This window comes from Semicossyphus pulcher, unplaced genomic scaffold (assembly GCF_022749685.1).
Source record: "Semicossyphus pulcher isolate SPU_LCO1_2020_fin unplaced genomic scaffold, fSemPul1.0.p SCAF_12, whole genome shotgun sequence".
Taxonomy (NCBI): Eukaryota; Metazoa; Chordata; class Actinopteri; order Labriformes; family Labridae; genus Semicossyphus; species Semicossyphus pulcher.
Window position 1 is genome coordinate 6,509,917 of NW_027211626.1, and position 26,277 is coordinate 6,536,193.

The 26,277-nt window shown below is 42.8% G+C and overlaps 2 protein-coding genes and 1 non-coding gene across 3 annotated transcripts; all 3 read right to left on the reverse strand.

The window, feature by feature from the left end:
• Positions 1-845: 845 nt before the first annotated feature.
• Positions 846-13,760, reverse strand: oga (O-GlcNAcase). Its single transcript, XM_069658207.1, has 18 exons — positions 13,285-13,760; positions 12,671-12,722; positions 12,466-12,563; positions 12,235-12,365; positions 11,972-12,143; positions 11,775-11,873; positions 11,373-11,657; positions 11,083-11,241; positions 10,736-10,935; positions 10,332-10,610; positions 10,036-10,239; positions 9,435-9,609; positions 6,348-6,433; positions 5,178-5,282; positions 4,712-4,803; positions 4,438-4,630; positions 4,184-4,343; positions 846-3,343 (listed from the first exon to the last, which is right to left on the reverse strand). Exons 1-18 carry the CDS (start codon positions 13,448-13,450, stop codon positions 3,207-3,209), a joined length of 2,793 nt encoding a protein of 930 aa, XP_069514308.1. The 5' UTR covers positions 13,451-13,760; the 3' UTR covers positions 846-3,206.
• Positions 13,761-14,741: 981 nt separating this feature from the next.
• pprc1 (PPARG related coactivator 1) lies at positions 14,742-26,197 on the reverse strand. The gene is made up of 14 exons (XM_069658208.1): positions 26,116-26,197; positions 23,667-23,765; positions 23,376-23,525; positions 22,463-22,543; positions 20,305-22,369; positions 19,366-19,419; positions 18,373-18,433; positions 18,011-18,078; positions 17,092-17,797; positions 16,814-17,008; positions 16,623-16,695; positions 16,409-16,530; positions 15,979-16,130; positions 14,742-15,216 (listed from the first exon to the last, which is right to left on the reverse strand). The coding sequence occupies exons 1-14, from the start codon at positions 26,194-26,196 to the stop codon at positions 15,116-15,118; spliced, it is 4,008 nt and encodes a 1,335-aa protein (XP_069514309.1). The 5' UTR covers position 26,197; the 3' UTR covers positions 14,742-15,115.
• Positions 16,224-16,362, reverse strand: LOC138589065 (small nucleolar RNA SNORA50). Its single transcript, XR_011307835.1, has one exon. It is a non-coding gene; the product is annotated as a small nucleolar RNA SNORA50 (small nucleolar RNA).
• Positions 26,198-26,277: the final 80 nt, after the last annotated feature.

Genomic DNA, 26,277 nt, shown 5'->3' on the forward strand with positions numbered 1-26,277 from the left:
TGTTTTTATGAAGGAAATAGAACAATACATGTCTATGATTTGTACGTCACATAACAAAAAAGCTATCAAAACAATGGCTGTAGGCAATATCTTAAATGTTTTCGTGAGAACCAATTGTCATACTCTCGCATTTATTTCATGAAAGATTTGTTTTGTTTATATTGTGTTTTGACTGTTGACACTACTTTTTTGTGTATGTTGACAGAAACACACACACACACACACACACACACACACACAAGCATGAATTATTCGACCTCAAAAAACTTTTTTCCCTCTAAGATGTATTAAAAGTTACCCAATAAACTTAGATAAAATATTTTATAAAAATGTTTTAGTAATTTAAGCATACAGATAAGTATGAAAAATAAAATATAATGCATGGGACTCAACAAGATATATACAAGAATAACGACACATATCTGTTAAAGACTATTCTAAAAAAAAAAAATCTGCTATGTGTGGCTGTCTTAGGAATGAGAAAATGTGTTGTATTTTAGCAAAAAAATGTGCCCGAGGATTTAAATATGATTTATTTAAGTGAAGGGCTTGTTTTAGGACTAAAGCAAGTTCTTATATATATCCACAAATGGAACTTGGTTAAGTTTATAAAGACGTCACAGGGATATTAAATCATGGATCACATTTTTGCTAACAGTACCAAACCTTTTGTATTTAATGACTTCATATTTCTCCTTGTTCAGGCACAACCTTACTTTAATTTGTCGAAACAGAACCAGAGAGAAGAAAGATTAAATAACTGAATTTTTCATCCTTTTAGTCTTCACAGTCTCACTGTGCAATACAAATGACACAAAGCAACAAAGTAACATATTATGGTTTATTTATTTTTAATATTATGTATCTTACATACAAATTTTACATTGGTCAAACTGTCACTTTTATGACAACCCACAGCCCCCTCCCCTCCCCTTAACCTCAGATAACCAAAATGTACAAGTGGAGCCCTTTCTCTCAGTCACAGCCTGTTTCTATCAAACCCGGTTGGCAGAGGAGAAAGCTCGAGCATCGACAACTTAAAAAAAAGAACCATTTAAAACAAGTGTGAAAATCCTGCCATCACTTCTCCAGGCGAACAGCCGGTCTGTTGTTGATATTCACACCTTGCTGAAACACAGCCAGGCAGGATGCGCTGTAACAAGGCCTGGATTTTCTTTTCCTTCAAGGACAACAGAGTGCTAGCCACAGTATCAATAAAGATATACAAAATAATAACACTTATGATTGACAGTGTTTACAGACTGTCAGCGTACTACAGTATTATGCTCATAGAGGTGAGTGACATGCTTCTTTCTCTATGCAGCATGAGATGAGGTTATTCTAATGACCGCCACAGCAAATCCAATACACCTCATGCACATTATGAATGTACACAGTATCAAAACATCACATTGGCAGGCAGCTACCGAAGAGCAACTGATGATCCTCATGTAACCAACAGAACACTCCTATCTATGAGTCAAAGTGTTTTTCTTTTTAAGTAACTACATACATTTACAAAAACAAATGGGAAATGCATCAGAATATAAAACATTCTATGGACAGGTAGGAAAAGGCCTAGGAATTTCTGCTCCAAGCCCCCACAGCTACAGTTCAACAGTGTGGGAGTCAGTACCACTTTGGTGGCAGGATTTAACTTCTGCAGTACTGCTCACCAATGCTCGACTGAGAAGACATTCATTTAAGAGTTAGCTATAAACAATACAACAAGGGAAGCAAGATAACAGGTGTAAACTGATTATATTCTGTTAACAAAGACAAGCTAAATTATACTTTGTAGGACGACACATCTCTTGAACAAAGCCCAGATTACCTGCTGCTTTACAAGTCAGGTTTGGAATAAGTGGTTAAGAAAAAACTGAGCAGCTTTGAGACGTTTTATGCTCCCAAGGCTTTAGGATTCTTATTTATTTAAATGAATGTATCCCAATTTAAATTGTTCCTTTTACATAACTTCACAAGACAGTCTGACCTTTGGCTGACAGAGCTATAGGGCTGTCAGTGTGCTTCGGTTAACTTAAGGATTTCTGCGCTGCAGTTTGGTATTCGATAGAAGACATGTGACTGTCAATGTCAGGCGACATGTCTGGAATTTGAGCAAAAACAAGGCCAATGTCCAAATGAACCTTCTCCAGCTGTGACTCCTGTGAGAAAGCCTTTACACTGAAGACACTTGGATCTGTAATATAAACCTAAAATCCAAAGGCAATGAACACAAAGGCAATAGCTTAAAGGGGAAATAAGCAAACAAATTGCTGAGTTATAAAAAAGAAAAATGGCCACAAGCAAAGCGCTGAACAAAAATAGACGATGTTTGTAAACTTGTAGAAGCTTCTCTATTGCTTTCCAAATGTCTACTTCTACTTGAACGGAAATTCAGAAGACCTCCTGGTTGAGTCTTTTACGGTCTCAACAAATACTTCTCCTTTTCTGGTCGGTGAGGATCTTTGATGAAGAGTCTCACGAACCCCGAGAGCTACAATTTTCCACCCTTCATATGTACAGAATTTCCAGACCACTTTTTGTAAGCAACACACCGCTGTGAAGGCCTCCGTCTTCAAGTCTATTGTGGAGCAATACCATGATGTGATGATGAAAGGCAAACTCGCACAGCACCTCACATCCTGTAAAAAAAGTGTCCTACTTCTGTCGACGGCTGTGTTGTTTCTCTATGTTAAAGCTGGGAAAGCAGGACGCAACCTGAGATACAGGTCGCCCTCATTTCACAGCTCTGCCTCCATTTCAGATACAGACACTTCGCGTTAGGGCATGCGGGCAATATCCATGTAATGGCTACTGGATTCAGTCAGAAAAAGGCTTTTGGAGTAATCGCTTCCTGCCTCCTGGAGGTAAATGACAAGTGGGACCCCAGAAATCAATGCTGGAGTGCCACTCTTCCATGCTGGCTCTAATCATCTGACTACAGATCCCTCCTCAGCCTATTAGCTTCAGATCTGCTGAATCCAACAGAGCCATAACATCTAAGGGCAGCACGGGGAATCTGTGCGTGCCACCGCTGTGCTTCTGTACACAAATCCTAAAAAGAGGACTCCAGGGGCTAGCCCAGATGGCGATGTAGTATAAAATCATCATGGAGGTTTTCCTCATGAAGGTAGCAAACATGTTCAAGCCACGTTGACTTGCTCTCTCTATCTGTGTCTCTGTTATTGTAGCAGGATGTTTCTTCATAGGCTGCGTCCCATAATGATGACGTCTTTGGGAAAGCCCTCCATTTTGGCCACCTCAAAGCATCCCAGCTTACCATAGAAGTCCAACATTCTCTTATCAGTCTGACGAACCTTACAGAATGCACCGTGGGACCCTGGAAGTAAAGGAAAAAAATCTGAATTAGGAAAAAAAAAACCCCCAAACATTGTCTCTCCAATGATCATTTTGCCCACATTAAACTGACTTCAATCTTCTAATGTGTCCCTGACCAATTATAAAATGGTTCAATGCCTATGTCAGGAAGAGAAGATTATTCAACGGAGCAGTTCACCCCTGGCAAAAGCCACTGTCAGTCAAAGCTGGTGTTCTCTGTAATCGATAGAACCAATAATATTTGAATTTGGCGCCATAGCTGTAAAACAGCTTGTGGTTTCGACCGTTCTACATTCCTACAACACCCAGCGTGCATTGCGACCTTCCCTCTGAAAGGAACGGCCCAGTGATAGACACTGTAGTGGAATACCACCGTTTTCGCAGCAGGCAATGGCTCAGAGCCGTACAGAATCTGAAATACGACGAGAATATACCGGTGGATCGTCTACAAAAACTTCGGGTCTGCAGTCTACATTTCAAACCTGACGATTTTGAACGAGACATGATTCAGTTATAAATGTGGAATGTCTGGGAGGGAAAACGGGAGAGCAGGCAGCGTTTCAAGGCACCGGAATAAATGATTACATTTTAAATATAGTTTAGCAATATAGTTTAGCAAGCTCCCTGGCCTCCGCCAGATGATGCGTTTCACGTAATAGAAATTGCATTTTTTCCTACCATAATGGCATTAGCTCCCCATGATAGCATGATAGGACAGAGATTGAAAATCAAGGACCTGGCCCTTTAAGCTTCATTGTGCTATATTTGTGACACCTGATTGATACTCGCTCATTGGATGCTAAATAAGGCAAAAGAGGAACTGAAGCTGGCCACCACCTACCGTTGGCCTTCAGAGAAGATAGAAGACATCCCATCATGCTTTTGGCCACACTGGGGTCAGTGACCTTGCCTTGAATGTCGACCTTGATGAGAGAGGGGAAGTTGGAGAGGAAAGACTCTGGCAGACCCTCCTCCTCTTCATGGAAACTCAGCATCATTTTCTACAAGGACCATGCAGAGATGGTAAAGTAACGTTCAGTAACAGCAGACACAATCATTTGAGCCCTGATACAGGTAGCATTTTTAGCATCTCACCTCAGCCTCTGTGAGATCATCCTGACCATCAGGTTTGTGGTATTTCTCCTGCATGAAAGGAGTCCAGTTCAAACTGCATTTCTTGATGAAGGGCTTGACATCTACTGTGCCAAGAGCGTAACCGCAGACACCTTCATCGTCCTCTAACACAAACCCATAGTCTGAGCTCAGAGTCAGGAGACCTCCTACTAACCTGTGAACATGGAGGAAGGATTTTGTCAGCATGTTGATTTGAATGGAAAAACTGAAGCCCAAGCGTCATCTCTGTTTTTACCTGTCTCCTATGAGGTCAGGATCATCATCAGAGAAAGGGGCATCCTCCAGTCCTTCAAAGAACATTTCTTTGCAGATTTTATAAACCGCAGCCTGCAAAAAGAAAGAAAAAGAAACGGCTGAAATTGTAGGAAATTATTTAACATCATCTTCCAGCAAATTGACCAATTACTTTATCTTTTAACACTGAATATAAAAGCCCAACGTGAAATGTTCAACCTGACGCCTCCTTTACATTCATCACATATGTCTGCTGAGCTGCTGAACATAAAACTGTGGCACACTGAGTGCAAAGCATTTACAGCTTAAACTAGGTCAGTTCTGCTGGGAATACTAGCAACTGGCCAACAACATTTCTGCATCCAGACATTTATAACAATTTGGTTGTAAAATAATTCATGCTTAGTGACTTGAGCTCTTAATAATGAGAACATAGGAGATAAAAAACATACAGACAATCAACTTACCTCGTCTTTGGGAAAGTATGGCCGTATGGAATAGATTTTGGAAGTTGGCATGGAAGGTGGAGGTTGGTAGAAAAGATCGTTTGCCCCCTCTATTGGCAACAATCTCTGTGGGCATCAAAAGAAACAGGTTCAGTTTCACTCAGACCAGGTGGTGTGTGACTTTGAGTCACTGCCTCACTCTGCATTTGCAACAGTTGTGCCACTATCAAACCAAAAGGAACTACAGAAGAAAGCAAGGTGCTTTCGTAAGTCAACAACTGTAAGAAAAACAAAGTAAAAAGTAGCATTCCTTGTTGATTTGATAGTGGGCAACACGAGCAAACATCACAGATTTGTCTTTTTTGCTAAAGGAACATAGCGCAAAAAGCACACACGTATTGCTTTTCATGTGTAGTAAACAAGGGTGGTGTTTTGGTCTGACTAAGGCTTCACTGGCTGAAGGAGATGCTCCTTTCCCTTTTGAAAGACATCGCAATATTTCGCTGCGCAGGGCCCTCCTGTTGAGAAAAATAATGATGCTTGCGCAGAGAAAGAGAGAACTCCAGGAAAAAAACAAAGCAGTAAATTAAAAGTGAGCAAACAGAGGCTTTCAATTGTATATCTGTTGCCATAATGAGTCTTGCTTTTCTCCATGGATGGAGCTACTACTTTAGGCTGGATAGGTGTGTTTTATCATGGAGTTTTCCCATTGCAAACATGCTTGCGTTCTCGCTGGCGCTGCAGTGCTTGCGCATGCGCTTGCAAAGGGCTGGCTTGGTAATTTGTGCGCTGTGCTTTCCTGCAAAGAAATGAGATGTCATGAAAATAAAACCTAGCCATGCTCGCTTGCGCTGCGTGCGCTGTGGGGAAAGCAGCATCTCCTTGGGCAGTTGCTGAAAGAAATTCAAATTAAAGCACTCACAAAATGCCATGCCAAACACTGGCTGGAACCTCTTTGGTCTTTTAGGCTTAAGGTCACCCAGTACCCACCCACAGAAGGATGATATCCAAAAGGACTACAGGGACGTGAATGTCTTTGGAGAACAAGTCGAGGGGATGTCCGACCAATAACAATCAGCTCACCTTCGACAGACCAAAGCCCTTCATACCTACGCACATATAACCATTGTGTCTTTGCTAACAACACGCTTTTTTTCCATTTGATTTCTGTAAATTCGGTGCATTAGATACCTGGAACTCTCCTGCTAGACCTCCCCTAAAGGCCCAGGGCTCTTGGTCTCCTCTAAGGAATTGTGCTGAGGACTGACTACGACACCCTGTTAGGAGCAGAGCCAAGCGGACATTGTTACTACAGGATGGGGCCTCTGACACAGATGAAGGGAGTGGGGGGGGAATGAGGAGGAAGGGGTCATATGTATCTAATAGCATAATCCATATATATTAATTTAATTTTGTATAGTAAAGTATTAAACCATAAAAAGGACTCGATTTGGAATAGATAAATTATATTCAGAGGAAATATTTTAGAATAAAATGGGGCTCAAGCAACTAAAGCTTACGTGTTTGTAAGAGGAAATGGACTCAACTGCGACATTTTACATGGTTTGCAGCTCTTAAGAATATCTTCTTTCATGCAGCCGAGCGCATGCCACCATAAAACTGAAAGAACAGGATAAGCTGTATTTTAGCCCCCTCTGTGTTTCCTTAAGGATCGTACTACTTTGAAAAGCTGACGGATCTCATAAATATTACACTCACCATCAGAGCCATAACCTGCCTATGGAATACAAAGGTAAGCTTCAGCTGCTATCACCCCACTGATCTTAGCACCCCGTCTGAAGTCACATTCTCATCTTATCTGCCTCGTCACATGATCAACGGCATGAGTCATCAAACCAGGAAGTCAGAGCAAGAGGTAGTGTGAGCGTACCCTGAGTTAAAGGGCAGCTGACTAGCTTTAAAGCTGATTTAGGGCACGTCAAAGATGAAATACAGTGCAGGGACAGCGCACATAAAAAGGAGGATATATATATAAAGCACACAGAGCAGTTACAGTCTGTGTGGACTAGCGTTGCCGCTTACCAAGTCTGACCATGGTTGATAACAAGCCCTGTCATGTGACCAGACAAATGCAGCGCGCGGCGAAGGACACTTAACACTGGGTTACATATCAACCTCGCCCTGACACTTAAAACAATTCCTCTGATGAACTGGCACGACACAGCACGCAGATGCACCTACGGGGAGGGACTCTGAACTTGTCGCTTACCCAAATCAAAAAACCCAAAACCCACAAAGTAAGTGGATGACTTCCACCTGAGTTACATATTCAGACTGCAGTGTCTTAACTTGATCACAGTTATGTTAGAGATATGTAACTCTTGTTTCTGCATGGTCTAGCAAATGTATGCGTGAGCATGCCAACAGATAACGTAGTCATGTTACAGTTGAAAGACAAGTGTAAATCCCCTTGAGTAGGTGCATCAGGCTGGTGTGAGCCCATCTATAGGCCTACTGACAGAAACAAAAAAACAAGTTAGAGAGATGCTGCAAGTTAGAGAGAAATTTGGGAGTTAACACTTCAGGATTCAGAGCTAAATCGCTGCGCAAAATGTGACTTCATCCGAAGGGCTGCTTCCTTTCCTCCAAATAAATCTTTTAAATCTATAAATCTAGTTTAAGAAATATGTCCACTTCAAACATGAGCTACAGAAAGGGACAACGCCAGTAGTGCATACATCGGCCACTGTCGATCCAATAGCAGTAGAAACTTGTACTGTGGATTCTTCCATCTGTACATGATGAAGGGAGAAAACAGTAGAACATAGTCATTAGTAAGTGTTCTCAGTACAATAACCAGGGAGGTTGTGACTAAGTGCCGGCTGCACAGCTTCTATTCAGGGATAACATGGGGAAGGATTTCAAAACCTGCTGATAGCCACAGCAGAAGTCAACCATGAGGCAGTTAATGACACTGCAGATTAGAAGATTATTTATGGGGCACTCAGTTTCCTCAATGTTGCTTGAGTTGTTCGAATCATTTACTGGGGAATAGAACCAGTAGTGGGGAGTTTTGATGTGGTGTAGCCAGTGTGGGTATGCTGCCTGCTGTGTACTGCGGGTCAGAGGTCTCGGCTTTACCATATAGCCGGACAGGACAGAAACCTGCGAATGAAACTTGGTTACAGGGGGATAACCTACAGACCATGCTGGTGCTTCAGACGATTCAAAAGAACACTCCACAATAAGATGGAGATGTTTTCTCAAGGCTAAATGTCACTCAAACTGCATCACAGTGAATCATCAATAAGAATGAGAGAAAGTTTGAGGGAAAGAAAGAAGCAGACAAAGAGAGAGAGAGAGAAAACCTTCTCTTATACAAGGAGATGAATCGCACCCTGATACAGATTGAGGACACAGAACTGTTAAAACATTTAGCGAGGTACGGGTAAAAAACTTCCTGATATAAAGTTATATGGTTCATGTTACAACCAGCTGAAAAAAGGGGCCAATTCAAATATTTCTACTTATTTTATGCACCAGAATGGCCTTCCATGGTTATTCAGTCAGTCAAGTTGCTCTCCAAGCTCGCGTGCGCGCTAGGGCATGGAGGAGGAGGGGGGGCGCAGGGGATGGGGACTTCCCCCTGGCTCCCATCCCCACAGACAGAGAGATGGAAGCAAGTGTGTCTGTGTGGGAATGCAGCAGTGATGTTACTGGATACACAGCAAGCAGCAGTCACCCTGCTGGGCTGTTTGCCACAGGGACTCAGTTTAGATATCACCGAGATGGAGCAGCTTGTTATGAACTAAATCAGGTGGATGCTAGCAGTGCAAGCAGCATTTAGTCAGATGTAAAAAGAAAAAAAAAAGAAACAAAAAACGTGTGAAATAAGAGCCATTTATAGAAACTAACTAATGATAGGTGATGCATCTGGTCTGATCTCTGCTCAGCTGATCTATAATAAACTGCCTTCAATTAAAGGGGCCACTCCTCAAATTCTCACCATATATGGGAGACTGCCAAGGTCTCTAAAAGCCAAGTCATTTAGTTATGGTGCCATCTGGTAAGCAGACTGTGCAGGATGTGTAAAATGATAACAAATCAGCCTCTTTAAAAGGACAAAGCACTGGACTACTACATAATCCATGCAAGCTTAATAATCAATCACTTAAGTGTTTTTTCTTCATATAAATTACATGTTTGTGTAAGTGTGTCTCAGAGAACTACTTAAGTCAGGATTACTGGGCTTGATCTGACTATTGCTACACTACTGTTCTCTAAGAGTTTGCGCCCTGTGGTTCCGCTCATACATACCTAGCCACTGAACAAAAGACTTGACCATAGAAATGATGCTCTTGATGTCCCAGATGTAAGGGTAGAGGTCGTAGAGGATGGTGCGGTTGGCTGAATTGGACAGTCGTGTGAACATGTGGATGACCGAGCAGCACATCTCCTCGAACTTCTCTGCCCTTGATTGCCATTCTTCTACCTACAGAAAACACGGTGATGGAGAAGAAGAACAAATAATGTTTGGAAAGGCCAGAACTGAACTTTTGTGGACATTTTTGTTTGACCAAATAAAAAAGCAAAGGTTTTACTTATAAGAATAACAACGGTTCTGATTTATTCAGAGGTCACACTAAGCCATGATAACTTTGACGTGACATCACATCTTTTTTGTGACATGTCAAAATGTTTAAGAGGAAAAGGCAGATGGTTTAATAAAGAAAGCTATGGAGCACTATGCTGTGAGGGGCACGCACTCTCCGACTCCAACCCCACCACCCAGTGGGCATTACAGGTAGTGCACATCCACCATTTTGTGTTCAGCAACCAGCACTTCCACACAAAGTCAATAAATTACTCGTTTACTCAGATAGAACTCGTTGGCGTCTATTTCAGTTAATCAACCCACCTTATCCGTTTCCTTTCTCTTGCAGTTGACACTGACGACGCTGCTGTTGGCTCTTAGCCAGTTGAACTCCTTCAACATCTGCATGGCCTTGTTTCCATGTTCATAAGGAAGGTAGAAAAGCTCTGCCAGCAAGCTGAGGTCCTCAAGTGTGAGGGGCTCTGCCAAGAACAGGGGCTTCTCATTGGGTCCAGGCACAAAAACATCCTGAGGACACAATACAGCAATAATGTGACTTTGCAGGGAATACTAATTTGTTTTTGTTTACTATTGCAGATATAAGGGAAATAGACACTCACAAATGCTTGCTGGACCTGTTTGAGCTGATCGTCCGTCTGCATGGGGGCAATATCACTCCCACAGTCCTCCTGGATAGACTCCTCTGGGGACTTTGACTCTGCCAGAATCTCCTTGTCTGTATCCATGGGCTTCAAGTCCTCAGCCATCTTGTCAGCTAGGATAGGACCAGCGTGCTTCTCCTCCGGGTCAGCTTCTGCTTCTGGCTCTGGTTCATCCACCATCTTCTCAACCACCATCTCCATGGGCTCCTCATCTGAATCCTTCTTCTCCACTTCAACCTGCACACGTACAGTAAAGATATTACCTCTGTAGAAACATATGATGCCTTTCTTCACATTAAAGAAATGTTAAAGAAAATGAGTGTTTGAACACTTGCAGTTGTTATGTTATTATTTTGCCTCACCTCCTCTACCTCCTGAGGTCTCTTTGCCATCGGGTGTGAGAGCGGTGAGAGTGGATCCAGACAGAGTGGCGGCATGGCTGGAGACATGATGGGCTGCTGGAAGACAGTTGTGACTGTTGTGGAAGAGCAGAGGGAGGGAGCGGCCATGGACGACACGTCGATGGCTGTGCTTTTGGCACCACTCTGAGGCACCTGTCGGCCTGAAAACAGAGTTGTGTCTCATTTGCATCATGTTCTTTTGTCATAAATGATCCTATCAGGCTGTCAATGCAAACACTATGAATGTACTCAAAGTATTAGTGCTAAAATAGCATAGAGATATGATATAATAATGGGACTGCTCTTACTGTTGTATTGATGAGGAACACAAAACTCCCCCAGCCACTCCGAGAGAGCCAGTTTAAGAGCAAGCTGTGGGCTGTAGAGCATGTCGGTCTCCAGTTCTTCGTCACTGCCCTCATTCTCTAACTTGATCTGGATGGACACAGTGCTGTCCTCACCATCCGCTGATAAAAGGCAAGACAGAAAAACAGACACAAGAGAATTGAAGACCTGCATTGCAGTACCATATGACAGGGCGTACGATCATATAGAGACATCACAAAATCATCAAGACAAACAAGTAGATCATACTTACTCATTACCACATCTTTGCGGACCCCGTTCATGTTAGACTTGTACCAGGTGGCCAAAGTGTGGATCGCTACAAAGTTGGACTCAAACTCGCAGTTAGGGTTGGTGAGGACCCCCTTCAGCCTGGGGATGAGTTCTGTGGAGCGGCCCTTGTAGGGACCCAAGAAAAGCCTCTTCTGGTCATAATCATTGGCGTGGATGTTGTCCCAGATCACAGGTGCTCTCCTTAGGATTCTAGACACCTCCTCAATAGACTCCACTGAGATATCTTTGGACACTACCTTAGGGCCTGCAGAAAAAGAAACATATCAGAATTCATTGTTTGTTAATTGTCCTCTACTCTGACCTGCTTAAATGTATGCTTAATAGTAGTAATGGCGGGTTGACTGGAAACTGTTAGACTTACCTGTCCATAGCACGTCAATGTCAGGCAGTAGTTTCTCTCCTACTGTGTGCAGGTAGGGAGACTGTGCAACATTTGGGTAGCAGAATGTTCCACAGTACTCTGCATTTTAAGAAAAGGTAACAGACCCACAGTAAATAAGAAAACGGATTAAACAAGTTTTTAAATGTGCAAAGGAGTCAGATATAGAACTGAAGTACCTGTAGGACAAAAGAGGAAGGTTTCGGGCTCTCCCAGGTACTGGTAGATTTCGTTGGTGATGGAAACCTGAGCGTGTGCAAATGAGCTGAACACCTCTTTATCAGCAGGGCACATGTTGTGGTCAATATCGTCAAAAAGTAAGGCAAATGACTTGCAGCCAAAGTGAGTAACCTGAGGAGGAGAAGGAAGGGTTGGAAATTAAATCAAACACAACTTTTATATTTACATGTTTATACATCTGTCATGCAAAATATTGAAATACCTGATCAAGTTTCCTCTTGAGTGCAGTAACCTCTTTCTGATTGGAGAAGGTAATGTCCAGTCCAGGGGAAATGGCATAGATGAACTCTATCCCATGCTCCTTAGCAGCACCAATTAATGTCATCAGTTGCTCTAGAAAATAGATTGGGAAAATTGAGAATTTGCTAACAACTGTGCTTTAACTAAGATAGCCCCAAAACAAATAATACAAGAATCGGTTCTGTATATTTACCTGCTTCCTCCACTGAGTACAGCTCTCTCCAGAACATTCTGTGTTTGTAGTCATCTTTGGGTGCATAAAGGTATGTATTGAGACCCCACTTCTGCTGCCTGTGAAAGGTAACATTGTTTAAATCCTGTATAAAATCTCATATCACCTAGCTATAACATTATTGGGATACAATGCAAGCTTTGATAGTCCACATAGTTCAACATACCTTCTGAACAACTCTTTCCTTTGTTCCATTGTCCATGGTCGACCGTAGAAACCTACATAAGAAGTACAGTATATTCAGTTTTCATGCAGTCTGAATTGCTATTAATCAACAATATTCCTTCTGTATATTGAGCTGCTTGACCACTACAACTAGCAATTTGCCCCTAGGTGTGGGCTTGGCTGGAGGTGCCATCAGACATGCGAGTTTTGCTCATTTGACTGTTACAGTTCATCTATCCTTAAAAATGTGTCAATATGATTGTGACTTGCCAAATAGTATGTTAATTTGCCATCTTAAGTTAAATTGTAAGAGTCCAATGGTTTCTTCTTACCCGTGAACGACGTTTGACAATATTGATTTACAATCTCCATGCATGATTATATTGATTAGCTTGTTATCTTGTTTTTTTAAGGTAACCCACAATTGATTTCCGATAATCGATTTCCGAATGTTAACCAGTTGATCTCCCGCTAAATGATTTATTTTCTACTGGTAACAGCCATGCACCCCAGGAGGCAGGATTGCTGCGGTATTTTCCTTGCCCTACTTATGAGTATATACAGGTCAAATGCAAATTTATTTATTTTTTTGTTTTGTTTAACATTCAATTTTACCTTCCACGACCCCACTGATGAATTTCCTGTGGCCCGTTGCTTCAACTGCAATGCCGGAATCTTCTGCCGGGCCAGGGGCCTCAGCACAAGCCTCTCCGGAGACTGGGCTGGGGCTCGGCACACCGTCCACTGGAGGAGTCTCCAGCGTCTTATCCTTTTGAACCATTGTTAGAGATTGATCTCCGTTTAAAGTAACCTAACTCCGAGACTACCAGCTTATTGTGAAATGCAGTTTAACGGACAAGTTCGCCTAGCAAAAAAACCGGAGGTAATAAACCGTCACTGCCTGTCTATCGTTAGCCTGCTTACGTTATTAGCGAGTCTATCAAAGTTATCTAAAAATTAGCAATTTCTTTTACAAAATGTAACCGAAATGACTATCAGGTGGTATCGCACAACAATTATGTTGAGTAACATTTAAGAAAAAAACAAATGTACGTTCCGTTTTGTCCGATCATTTTCGCCCTAGTTTTAGTCTGTTCTTCCTGTTTACACCGAGTGCGCATGCTCATAGGACCAGATTAAACCAGTCAAAACCAGATCTGCGTGACAAAACACCACAAAGATGTCACCAAGGCGAAGAGATAGATGACATTTATACTGCGCAACGCTAAACATCACTGCATATCTCAAATTTAAAAAAGAGAAAACAATTTGTTTTGTGACAGTTTAATAGCCTTGATGGGTAGTTTACTGACCAAGACCAAAGACGGCATTGGCAATAGTAAAAAAACGTGTTGATTGCCAAACATCGTTATACAAGCAATGCTGTAAAAGCAATTAGTCAAATGTATTTGTGCTTTATAATAGCAACTGAAATCTAGCTGAGTTATCAAGAACTGGGTAAATAATTGTTAGCAAAATTCAGTTTCTTTGCAGCTCAATATCAGAAAACGCTCATAATCACGTTATTGTTGAGGGGTTGTGTTGAATATCTCAACAGCATTTGGATATCTTGAGATTCCAGTCCATATTTGGAATGCAGCTGAGCTCCAACACCACATTCAGAGGGGAGGTGCTGCTACTTATCTGTTTAGACGTGAGCCTGTCATTCCAGTGTCAGCAAATACACGCTTTGTTCTGAAGTCACCAGGATATATCCAATTAAATTTTTCACAACTCCCTAAACAACTAACTCTCTAAAAAGGAGACAGTGTGCACTATTTAAAACTATTTGAGAGGAGTGGCCCTTTGTCCTATACTTGATGAGCCTTTTTCACATCAATGTTTCCACTAGTAAGCAGAGAATACAATTATAGTGCATTCCACTTAGGTAAGCCAATCCTGAAGCCCTGATATTTGCATGCCATCTCACTTAGATGTAATGGAACTGAGACACTGTTCATGAAATTAGTATTACTTGTGCTTTTTCTACAGTAAAAAGAAAAGGTCTGCCCATATCAGTATCCTGACACCAAAGCAAAATTGGACACAGAAAAACAAACACATTTCAGCATTTTTCTTTTATTTAGGCTTGTCGTACATTTGAATGTATTACAACCTAACCTCTCCCTGGAATTAGGGAGCTTTTTTCCACATACCTTTCCCCTTTTAAAAATTATTCTCTCCATACAATTCAAATTGGATTTTTACATTTAAATAAAATTTTAAAAAATTATTTTATTTCCATTATTCCATTTTTTTTCTTTTACTACTTTCATTACAAATCTTCACTTCAATAGAAGGTGTTAACTTGCAGAAACAAAATAAAACAAACAAAAACATATGCAAAAGTAATGCAACAACTAAAATGTAAAGACAGTGTTGCAGGTGAGGAGCCAACAGTTGGCTCTGAGGTAAGTGTCAGCTGCTTCCTCCTGCAGGCCTCCTGTTACCTCTTCAGATTCTGCTGGGCCTGCTTCAGTAAAGTGTCAAAGTCCATTGTATGACACTTGCCTTTAGCAGGCAATGGTTCATACTCTCTACTCGAATCTGAAAAGAGAGGGTCAGACAAAGTCAGCAATGCACTTACAAGGACAGAAGAACATACTGCATTTTGGTTTAGGTATTTAAAAATAAAAAGATGTGACTCTTAAAAGGACAGTTTCTGCTAAGATTTTATAAACGTTGAAGTCATTAGTCTAAAAAAATAGTGTAAAAACATCATTATTGTGCAATGTCACATGACATTAAAATAGGTCGGGTCAAAAAGACCTCAGTATTCACAAAATCAATCGGACGTGACCTGCATCTCTTCACTGGTAGTACTGCCCTGCAAGCAAGCCATGAAATACCCTTTTCCCAGCGAAATTAGCGCACTGATGTTCGAGTGCTGCTTAGACGGAGATGGGCCGAATTTGTAGCCGAGATGACGAGATGCTGATTGTAGCCTTTCCCATTAAGCAAAAAAGCCGGGTGTAAGCTGTTTTTTTGACCAGTGGGAAAGTGCCTAAGGAGACTTGATGGTAACTGTCAACTCCAAGGCACTCAAAGTTTTAAACTTTCTATATCTTAATGTTTTTTTAAGATTTCAAACAGCACATCAGAGGACAGTCTTCCATCCTTCTAAAAATCTGACATGTAAATCTCCAGTCTTGGGAGTTGTTGGATGTAATTGGTCTCAGTTGTATTTATCCAGTGGCAAGTACACTGTATCCCAATGAATCTGCAATATATCAAATCTTCTGCAAACCCATCAGTTATGCTTGGATACATAAACAGAGAGCTTCTGTTGCTGTGCAGATTAATGCGTACCCAGGTCAGCATAGCTGGTCTGGCAGAACTGTCTCCTTCCACCAAAACAGAGATCGAACGGCAGCTCATCAGGTTTGCGGAGCTTGCTTCCGTTCTCGATGGCCGTGAAAGCATCCTTGGTGTCGTAATAAGTCACAAAGCCATAGTTGTCCCTGCGAGAGACAACCAAAACATTAGCCTGAGTTCACTTCCTGTTATTCAGAGGTCATGAGGTAAAGTCATAGTGAATCTTGTACAGAGTTTTGAGCTGTGGCTTGCATTTAAAAGAGCAACCTGGGAGTGTTACCAGGAGGCGCCAGTTATGAACAAGCCAAACTTTTCTTTAGCACTGTAGCTTGGCCTAAGAGGTCACGGTATGACCAAAAAGGTTCAAAGACAGTGCAAAGACAGTCCTCATATTTAATATAGCCTTTATAAAAGATCAGCTTACCCATGGTCTCTAAAGTGCAGGGTGCATTCTTCAATCTCACCAAACAACGAAAAGCGATCTCTAAGTTCTCTTTGGGTCATTGTTCCTCGAATTCGTCCAACATAAACAACCCGGCGCTCCTCCTGAGAGAAAGAAGTGGACAATCAGATGATTCACAGTTTAATTATTATAACTTCTTGCTTAAAGGCCTCTGTACTCTGCAATTAGTACTTACAATTGCTTTCTCTTTGCATCTCTTCACCTCTTCCACGTTGGTCGTCGCAGCGTAGCAGGGCCTATGCAAGGGACTGTTGAAGACAAGATGGAGCCATTAGTTATTTGTGTCAAAGTATTTTTCACGCACAAGTGTAACACTAATAAAACCAAAGTAATAACACCCAGAGAGCATGCTTCATGATACTCTACCTTTGCAATCTGTTTCTACTCCACTGTGCTCGTCTCTGAGGCGATCGAGACCGTGACCTGGAGCGACTCCACGAGCCAGTGCGAGAGGAGGAATAAGAGTACCTCCTTCTCCTGGGAGGGGAGCGGGACACAGAGGACAGAGAGGAGGAACGGGATGAGGAGCTCGAACTGCTGTCTCGTTGACTAGAACGATACCTGGAGAAGAAATAAGGAATGCCAGTGTTAAACAAGGGAAATGAAGCTGCACAAGCCTGAGATATCTGGACTGAGTGCCTCACCTTTTCTTAGATGGAGAGCGTGATCTCGACCGAGATCTAGAGGAATGGGAGTCTGAGTCCGAACAACTTGATGTGGGGCTGGGAGAGCGGTGGGATCTTCTCTTTCTAGATCGGCCTCCGGTTCTCTCTTTGCGACTAGCCCTGGGGCTAGGTGTGCGAGAAGCAGCATGTCGGCGGTAGGACCTCCCAAAAGGCCCTCTCCTGGGGCTTCCCTCTTTAACAGTGCCGTCAGTCTCCTGCCGAGCAGGTGAAGCGTCAGGAGTCTCCAGAATAGAGCTTCTCTCCATCCCATCAGTCCTGTGATCCAGGGGCTCACTTCTAGGAATTTCTTGTCTTTTGCTTGTAGCCGCAGCGTGTGCGTTAGACTGAACAGACGACGGCGGGGCAGCTGGTGTTTTTGTAGTGATTGGTTTAATGGTGATAAAGGACTGCTGTTTGACATTCCAGCGCTTGCCTGTCTCACCAGCAGAAGTGCCTTTGTTGGGAAGGCAGTAGTCATGGTCCATGCATGCAACATCCGGGCCTACAGTAGCAGCAGCAGGAGTGGGTTTGCTGCGGGACCTGACTGAGGGCAGAGGCCGGGCATCGATCTGGATAACCTTAGAGGGGCTCGACTTTGAGGCCTCAGCCTTGTTCTTCACCAGCAAGGCCACAGGGGCCAGGGGTTTCCACATCTGGTGGGGAGGAGTGGCTGGAGGAGTCAGAGCTGAAGCAGAGGGAAAGAAAAATGCACCATAATTATCTTGATGAGCATGTGCTATTTTAGATAACCATGCCTAACGACTGTTCTGTTCTAATAATGAACGCATTGAGCAAAAACGCCAGACAAGAACAGAATGAAACAGAACACGGCTTAAAGATAGAAATCAAGGTTCTTTGTTTTTTATGGCATCGTCTTGAAACAAAAATGCTGAATTACCTGCAGTACTTAAGAGGTCATTAGCTCTCAGACGCTCCACAACCGTTTTCTCCGGAGCCAACTCAACACTGAAAAGGGAGAACAAGACTCTGTAAAGTACACCGAGGGTAAAAAGTGGGCCTTTATTTCAGATTTTCTTTGGCTAGACTACACAAGAGTCCAGACCAAAAAGCTACCGTTGCACAAATTGAGACCATGAGAAGGCCATCACTGCGGCCAGACATAAAGCAGGGTTTGCGGTAGGTCTTGGCAAAAGGTGATCGCGTGTCACCTCCACCCACACACACACACAGCACATGTTAAGCTCTCAGGGGTTTTCCATCACTCGCACCGAGCAGCTTAATGGCTGTAGGGTAACTCACCTAGAGTTTCCTACAGCTGCTGCTCTACCAGAGACCTCCGGCACACATTGCTCCTCTTTGGCTGAAGGGAGAAGGAACAAGGAAGTAAGTGCATCAGCACATGGCAAAACAAATAGAGAAACACAGAAAGTTACAGTTGTGTACATAAAAATTTGGCCTGAGGGAAAAGACATGAACTTTAAATGGGTCTTTTGCACACATATAGTTTATCTTCTAAATAGTCGGCAGCTCCATTAGCCATAAGCACAGTATGACTGTTCAATAAGTATTCAGCAGACATAACTAATGGCACATTCAGAGTCCAGCCACTTGTTACAGATGGGGCTTGTACATCCGCCCAAACAAAGACAGCAGGGTGAGAGTTAAATGGATTTGCGGACAGGGCAGAATTCCAGCAGCTGAGCAGACAAGAGCACAAAGCAGCTTCTCTGCCCCCCGCTGCACACATCTCTTAAAGGGGAGTAATTCAGTGGGAAAAAAGATAATTTAACAGGCGAAAGTCCCCCACAATCTTCCAACGTTAAATATGCCTCTTACTGGATCCGACAAGCTTTAAGGTCACATGAACATCCTGATAATATTGTTCCGCAGATTGCTTTTGTTGCATTGTGAACTCAGGTGGCCTTTGTGTTTGGACCATTAAAGGTCATCTAACTTTACTCTCCTAAGAATATGCACAAAACAAGTGTATTTTTTTAACCATACAAGGTTGAAATTTAAGTTGGCACTTGCTCTTACTTTTCATTAAGGTCTTTCTACCCACTGCCGCTGACCAAGATAGAGCTGCTATGTTGTATACTCTTCCTGCCATTACGAAACCAGGAAACTGACACTGCCTACATTAAGCTTTGTACTAAACTGTGTGACAGAGGCCCGTAAAAGCAGCTTTATTTCTGAGCTGATAAGCACAAAATTACTTGTCAGATACAGAATAGACAAAGCACGTCTTTCAGACAGGAGGGATGTAGTAAAAATCAGCCATTGCTTGTTTACCTTGGGTTTCCTCAAACTGCTCCAGCAGGCTGGTCAAATCAGCAGCTTCAATTCCTACAGAAAAAGACAAAACAACATCATTTGGTATTGTGTCATTAGACAAAACACATTATATAACCATTACACTGAACGAGACCAAGAATTAAAGTCATAAACAAGAGAGAATAAACAGAATTTAGGTTCAAATAAAAGGCTGACAGACTGCTGTAGACGACCATAGAGCAGGTATTACAAAGGGGCGCAAAAGTTTGATTTATACACGTAAGTATTCAGTAATAGTCTTGAAGATTTGCATTTAAATAAATGTCTGTTAAGTCTCTATCTATCGCAGAATGAGGTAACACAATGGGGATTAAGCCTATGGCCCACTGATGAAAGCCTTTGCATTTGCAGTATTACAGACTGGGAGTCTGTGACGACTTTCACTGAAAAAAATGACAAGCGGCGCCCAGTTAGTGACGCGTTTTCCATCAGCCAGCAGTGGTTGGTCTGCCAGAGAGGGTAGGCGGAGCTAAGCGGCAAAAATAAGTGAAAATCCAAAGAAAAAGAAACAAACTCGACGCTCAGATGAAGCAAACAGTCTAAAAAGGAACGCGACCGTCAGCGAGGAAAATTTAGGAGTTACAACCTTGACAAAGAGAGCCACCCGTAGACATCTGGATATCTGGGAAGTGTGCTCCCACAGTAATCGTTTATCACCATAAGCGCCGCCAAAAAAACTGCATTAATAGCAGAAACAGCTTTTCCTAAATATGTTCTGAGTTCTTGCACAAAAGGCAACCACTGAATCAGATCAAGGAAGAGCTGGTGTTGTAAAGATGAGACACTAACAGGCTTTGTACATAAATGCCTGTTAGTATTCTGTCACTTCAATGGTTTGACTCTGTATTCATTTACATTACATTCCTTCCATCAAAAAGAAACATCTTTGAAGCTCACCTATCTCACTGGTGAAGGCCTCAATCAGCTCCTGCGTTTGGCTCTTTGCCCTTTGGGGCTTCACTGCTGTAGTGGGTTTCTCTTTAGTTTCAAGCACATCAGGTTCTGCCTTCAGACTCCGGGAGTGTGAGGGATGAGCAGCCAGAGAAGAAGAGAGCTTCGCACCATTGGCTGTGGGTTTGGAGGACAAGCTATCAGGTGTGATGCTGTTCTTTAACAAGGTAAGAGGAGTGACCTCTGACACCTTCGGGAAAACTACTGTGATCTTTCTGGGGGCAGTGGGAGCAGACACAGCAGCAGCGGTGGGTTTGATCACCTCTGTAGTGGTTTTAGCGAGCTCTGCAGATAGAGGCTGAGATTGGGGCCTTTTATCTACGCCACGATTTCCCTCTGAAAGAGCAGGAGAGCGTTTCGCATCTGCTGACGGCACGAAATCAGCAGGTTTTGAAGAAGCTGGAGATTCAGAGCTCTGTGGCACACATGGTGCTGCAGGTGCAGCAGTGGTGTTTGGATGTGGGGGTAAATTCTTCACCGAATGAGCAGCATTTGCTGAGGGTGTTTGGGGTAGAGAAGGTTTGGGTTGTTCTGGGGTTTGCTGAGGTTTAGGAGCAGGAGCAGCAGCTGAAACCTTGCTGGATGAGGCCACCATGTAGGCAGGTGGCACTAACAGAGCCTCAGGGGTGGGTGGTGCGCATGGCCCCCTTGGCTGCCAGGCAGGTCTGACCTCCTCCTCTTCCTTCTTTGCAACCTGGGGGTTAGGGCGTCGAGGATCCTTGGGGGTGGGGTCAGGCAGGCAGGGAATAGGGGGAAGCTCTTTAGGAAGCTCTGGAAGGCTGGGCCACTTGGTGCTGTTGTCGTCCTGTTTCTCCACAGGTGCGGGCTTCTTCTGCTGCCGGAGCCGCCGGTACTCAGCTAGACTGAGGGATTTGGGCTTCGGCTCTGAGACTGCAGGAACCACAGGAGGGAGGGCCTCACAAACAGGAGGCGTCATCTGTGGGGTAACAGGACTAGAAACAGCTGCAGGGCTCTCTGAAGGTGCCGGGGGGAGGACAGCAGAGGGAGCTGCTGAAGAGTCTTGCAGCTTCTCAGGGATCTGTGCCGGCTGTTTGGGCATTTCTTCAGGCTGTCGGGGGTTTAGCACCGTGGGTGAGGGGATGGGCTGACTCTTCTCAGGACCGGCATCTAACGGAGCCGGTTCCTGCTTTGGTGACACAGATGTGGCATCCTGAATGTTTGTTTCAGGCAATAGTGTTGTAGTGGTGATTTCTGTTTGTTTTTCAGTCTGGCATGCGTTTAGTTTCTTCGGTTCTTTCGAGGAAGAAGTTGGCGTTGAGGCAGGAGGAGCCTTTGGGACCTTTTGTTTCTTGTCTTTTTTGAACGACCTCTTTTCAGGCTTTTTTGGTGATTCCTGTGCTGCGTTTCTCACTCTTCCACTCCTGAGGACTCTTCCTTCCACAGGTTCTGCGACTTCCTTGCTTTTCTTTTTCTTTTTCCTCCTGGAGGGGCTTTTCTCTCTAATCTCTTTTTTCTGCCTTTTAATCATCTCATCTTTCACAGCAGGCGTCACAGAGGTTGCAAGTTTCACTGGAGCCTCAGTGACTGTTAAATCTTCATCATCAACGATTATATGCTCCGAACTGTCAGAGGCCTCTTCTTCTTCTTCTGAGACCTTCTGCTCATTTTCCTGAGACTGTTTTTGAAGTGCAAGAGAGACAGGTAGATCCATGTCAGGGATGGCCAGGATGGGTTCTCCATTTTCCCCCTGGTCCACAACTTCAAGTAAGATGCCTCCTTCAGGCAACATCTGCTCCTCCTCATCATTCTCCATACAAATGGTCATACAGTACGGGTGCATGTGCCTGACCAAGTCCCCAAGGCTAACAGAAACGCCATCTTCAACTTCCTGCTCAAAGGTGACAGGAAGTGGGAGGGTGAGACCTTTCCAGTCCAGCAGGTCGTTGTCAGGAGATGAATCGTGGCTCACTGGGCTCAGCGTGAGGGAGCCGTCTTCCTCTTCCTCCCCGTCGCTCCTCTGGAGAGAGTCAGCCAGAATCCACGGGATGCTCTGGGTACAGAAAAGGAAACAAATGTTCAGATAATTCTAAACCTGTTTAATGTACTACTATATACATTAACAAACAAGTGGGGAAAAAACTACCTTTCCAGTTGATATGGGTCTTGTGTTGCATAGTGCGTCTTTCTCTGTAGGGGAACGGGGCAGGCACAGCAATCTCCTGAGCTAAAGGGTGAGAGAGAAACAACACTTTATACATTTGTAGACTTTTGGAAAGATGGCTTGTTATAGTAAAAAGCTCAAGCATCCACAAAAACCTTCAAATAAACTTTCCAAAGACATTTTTTTTCATGTACAAAGTGTGCTGCGTCCTATATACCGGTGCGACCAATATACCAGTATAAAATGCAGAGAGGTATGGGTTTTACCCAGACGCCGCCGCTATAATCTAGATAAAGCTGTTGGTTGTTGAGTGGTGACGTCACACCTCTGCATTAAACTGTTTCCGGGTCCAAGCCGCTACAACATCTCCCATTTACAATATGCAGCAGTGCTGTTTTGTGTTTTCTTTGCCGTTTTAAGCGAGGAAAACTAACCTGATTGTTGCTAACGCTTCGATCACGGACATGTAGCGCCATGACCTCCATTGCAGCCGCCGCCCTCACAACAATCAACATTACCATAGACTGCCAGCTACCTGCTGCTAGCAGGATTGCAAATTCGACCTAGCTAAAACAGATGGTAGGCTGTAATTTGTGTGCGTTTTAAATGAAAATAAATTGAAACAGTGTTGAAATAATTTGTATACACGTTTATATTAAAAAATAGTTATAGAAAACCCTTTTCCCTCTGGATTACCCCCAAAACACACTGCGTCTTATATTCCGGTGCGACTTATTTTCCAGTTTCACAATGGTCGAGACGTACGTTTAGAAGCACAGAGGTCAGGTTGTCCCTTTCACTCTTTCTGGCCGATCTAAAAAGGCCAGATGGGGGATGTCGAGAGCAGTAATCTGTGAGGGACACTGAGAGTTATGTGTGACAGCTGGGCACTAACCGGAGAGTGTTCCCTGCCCTTCTGACCTGACAGCAGGTCTGAGTCAGGCAGTGTGTCAAACGGGGACAGGTTCTCATCATCCACATTGTCAAGGATTTCAGTCAGGGCGGTTAGCAGCGTGGCTTCACTCTCCTCATCTAGTCCTTTAGTCTAAAATAAACACATGGGAATTAGGTCAGAGCATGCACCTCTTGGAGTACAAACAAACAAATGTACAATAACAACAACACCATAGATCTCTTATAGAAGTTACTGTAAGACTGAAGTTTAACCATGAGAAATTATTCTTGCCTCTATCGTAGGCGTGTCGTCAAACATAGACAGGATTGAGGGGTCCAAGCAGTTTTGAAGGACCTCCTCCAGAGTTTCCCCAGAGCTCAGGCCGGCAGTCTAGAGAGGGAAAAACACAGTTCATATTTATAAGGCCAGTGACTCCAAAACTGTAGAAGGCCGTGGCCCCAGATTTAAAATATAAAATGTTCTGGGGATAACCTGAATCTTAACACACAACACTGATCAACACTTGAGACCAAATAAAATATTTCCAAAAATATTTCTAACTGAAAAAAAAACGGAAAAAAATAGTTAAGCCAGAAAATAAAAGCAAAAAGAAAATTAAACAAACAAACTTAAAAAATAGGAACTTCTTATCTACTGTAAACGGCCTCTCGAGGCCCATCTGCAGCACCTTCAAGATCCATTAGTAAAGTATTAGACAAAACCTCAACTAAACTAAAAACACTTAGGCAAAACTATCTCCACGTACGAGTAAATAACAGGGTAAACTAATGTTTACAACCCTAATAGACCCAAATTTAAGACAATAAATAAACCACAAAAGTCTACTTGGTTAAGAACTAATGTCTTTGCTGTAATGCTGCCAATGGGACGCATTACAGTACAGCTGTTTTTGTATTATGTCCTATCTTTTGAAAGCAAGTCCAGCTGCCTAAGAATTATTGTTCCTTTCTGTTACAAACCAACCGACAATATATAGAAAATAAAGTTTGACAGTAAAAAAAGGTCATCCCAGTTTAAATATGTGGTTGTTGAGGCTGGGTGCAAGCCTGAAGTCAAGTCAGGCTTGAGAAAATATGAGACAGAAAAGGAAACCCCAGAGGGCAAGAGGGCACGTGTTTTTAGTTCCTGCTCCAAGAGGAGGAAATCAAAATACCCAAGGCTTTTTCCCACAATGGGTTATTTTACAAGAACATTGGAGAAAGTAGTTAATTGTTATTCAGTACAAGTTAAATGATCAACTGTCCAAATTATAAGAATATACATAAACAAATAATCATGAAACTGTAAATGTCAATATAAAACATCTGTAATTCTTAAATAAATAATGGCATTAAAATATGTGTTATAAAGAAATGTGACTTATACACATTTAGACAGTATTAATGTTATAATTGTAGTAGACACCATGTGAACAATTCTCGAGATTTGAATATATGCAAAACTAAGTAACTAAACAACTAAATACAGCTCACAGGTCCCCTTAAAAGGTCAAACATAACTGATAAAATTGTGCACATTCAACTGAAAACGCAGTAGTATCTTACTGAGACCCACGTGTTGCTGTCTACACATGCACACACAGTGCGCAGACATGTTTGATCCTCGCCTCACCCCGTCCAAAGGGAAGCAGTAGTAGGTAGCTTCCATTAGGACGCCCACGTGTTGCACTACAACAAACCTGAGCAGGGCCCTTACCTCTGCTGCTGTCTTTTATTTTGAAATGTAACTTATAAAATTATAAACATTTATACAAACTTTAACACTAACACTAAAAAAAATACAGGTTTAGCTACTTACTAACCCTTAGTAAGGCTGTGTGATGAGATTTAACAGATTGTGTCTGCTGCGCATGTGTGAAGGAGCCCTACATGTGATTCAACACGACTAAACCACATGTGGATAAACACGCAGAGGCTTTGAATGAAATCTCGGCATACTGCTTCACTTTCAGGGTTAATAATCACGCAGGTGTTTCTAATTGTATTGATCTGAAGCATGGTCTAAATATAAAAGAGCTTCATCATTGTGTGCATCATCACTGATGACACATTACTGCATTGAGCTGGCATACAGCCTACAAACTACAGCATAGCAACATTTACCTACAGCACTTTAACCACTACCAGGCTGAAAAAGAAGTATAAACCCGAATAGCAATGCAGATAAAGCTAGCTTACTAGCATCCTGCAGTGTTTGTCACCACGTGTGTATGAATCAGTTGGTGGACTGTACACAGAGTACCATTTTAAACAAACACTTATGGTACTAAAATGCGCACTAAGTATGTTTTTCATACTACTGGTACACATGTCAGGTCAATTATCAATAAAAATACACAACTGTCACTTCATTTATTTAAACACTTGTTTATATTAAGAGAGAAAACGTGCGATGTTCAATGAGCGACCAAGCTACACTGATTCACAAGCTAGCATTAACATCCAGCTAAAATACACCGGCAACTTCATAATGGAGAATTGTGCATTAATATATACATATACCACCACACACTTATCTAGCTGTAAAAAGCTAAAATCAATGAGTACTTTTTGAATAAGTTTTACTACTAATACTACGGCTGCATCCACGTGTCACTTTTCCATGCGCAGTGTACAGCTCGTGCACACAACACGCTCTGCCCGGCTTCTCTAATCAACACACAAAACTAGTAACAGTGGACTTATGTGATAGGAAAAACAATATATTACATGTTCTTTACCTCGTCTAGTGTATCCAAAGGGAAAAATTCCATATTGCACGCTGTTAAAGTCTCCTCGCCTGCTCCCCACCGCGCCGCCATCTTGCCAGTATACTCCCTTTCCTGTCTCGTTTCGGAATGAAAAGTGATGAATCGCGCAGCATTGGAGGAACGAACAGCACG

Coding starts and splice junctions, on each gene's coding strand:
- oga (XM_069658207.1), bottom strand. CDS start 13,450: ATGGTTCAAAAGGATAAGACGCTGGAGACTCCTCCAGTGGACGGTGTG. Junction 10,936..11,082: donor TGTTCCTCATCAATACAACA/GTAAGAGCAGTC, acceptor CTCTGTTTTCAG/GCCGACAGGTGCCTCAGAGT. Junction 4,631..4,711: donor CCTGACCTCATAGGAGACAG/GTAAAAACAGAG, acceptor CCATGTTCACAG/GTTAGTAGGAGGTCTCCTGA.
- pprc1 (XM_069658208.1), bottom strand. CDS start 26,196: ATGGCGGCGCGGTGGGGAGCAGGCGAGGAGACTTTAACAGCGTGCAAT. Junction 17,009..17,091: donor CGCTCTCCATCTAAGAAAAG/GTGAGGCACTCA, acceptor TTTCTTCTCCAG/GTATCGTTCTAGTCAACGAG. Junction 16,131..16,408: donor CTGCACTTTAGAGACCATGG/GTAAGCTGATCT, acceptor TGTCTCTCGCAG/GGACAACTATGGCTTTGTGA.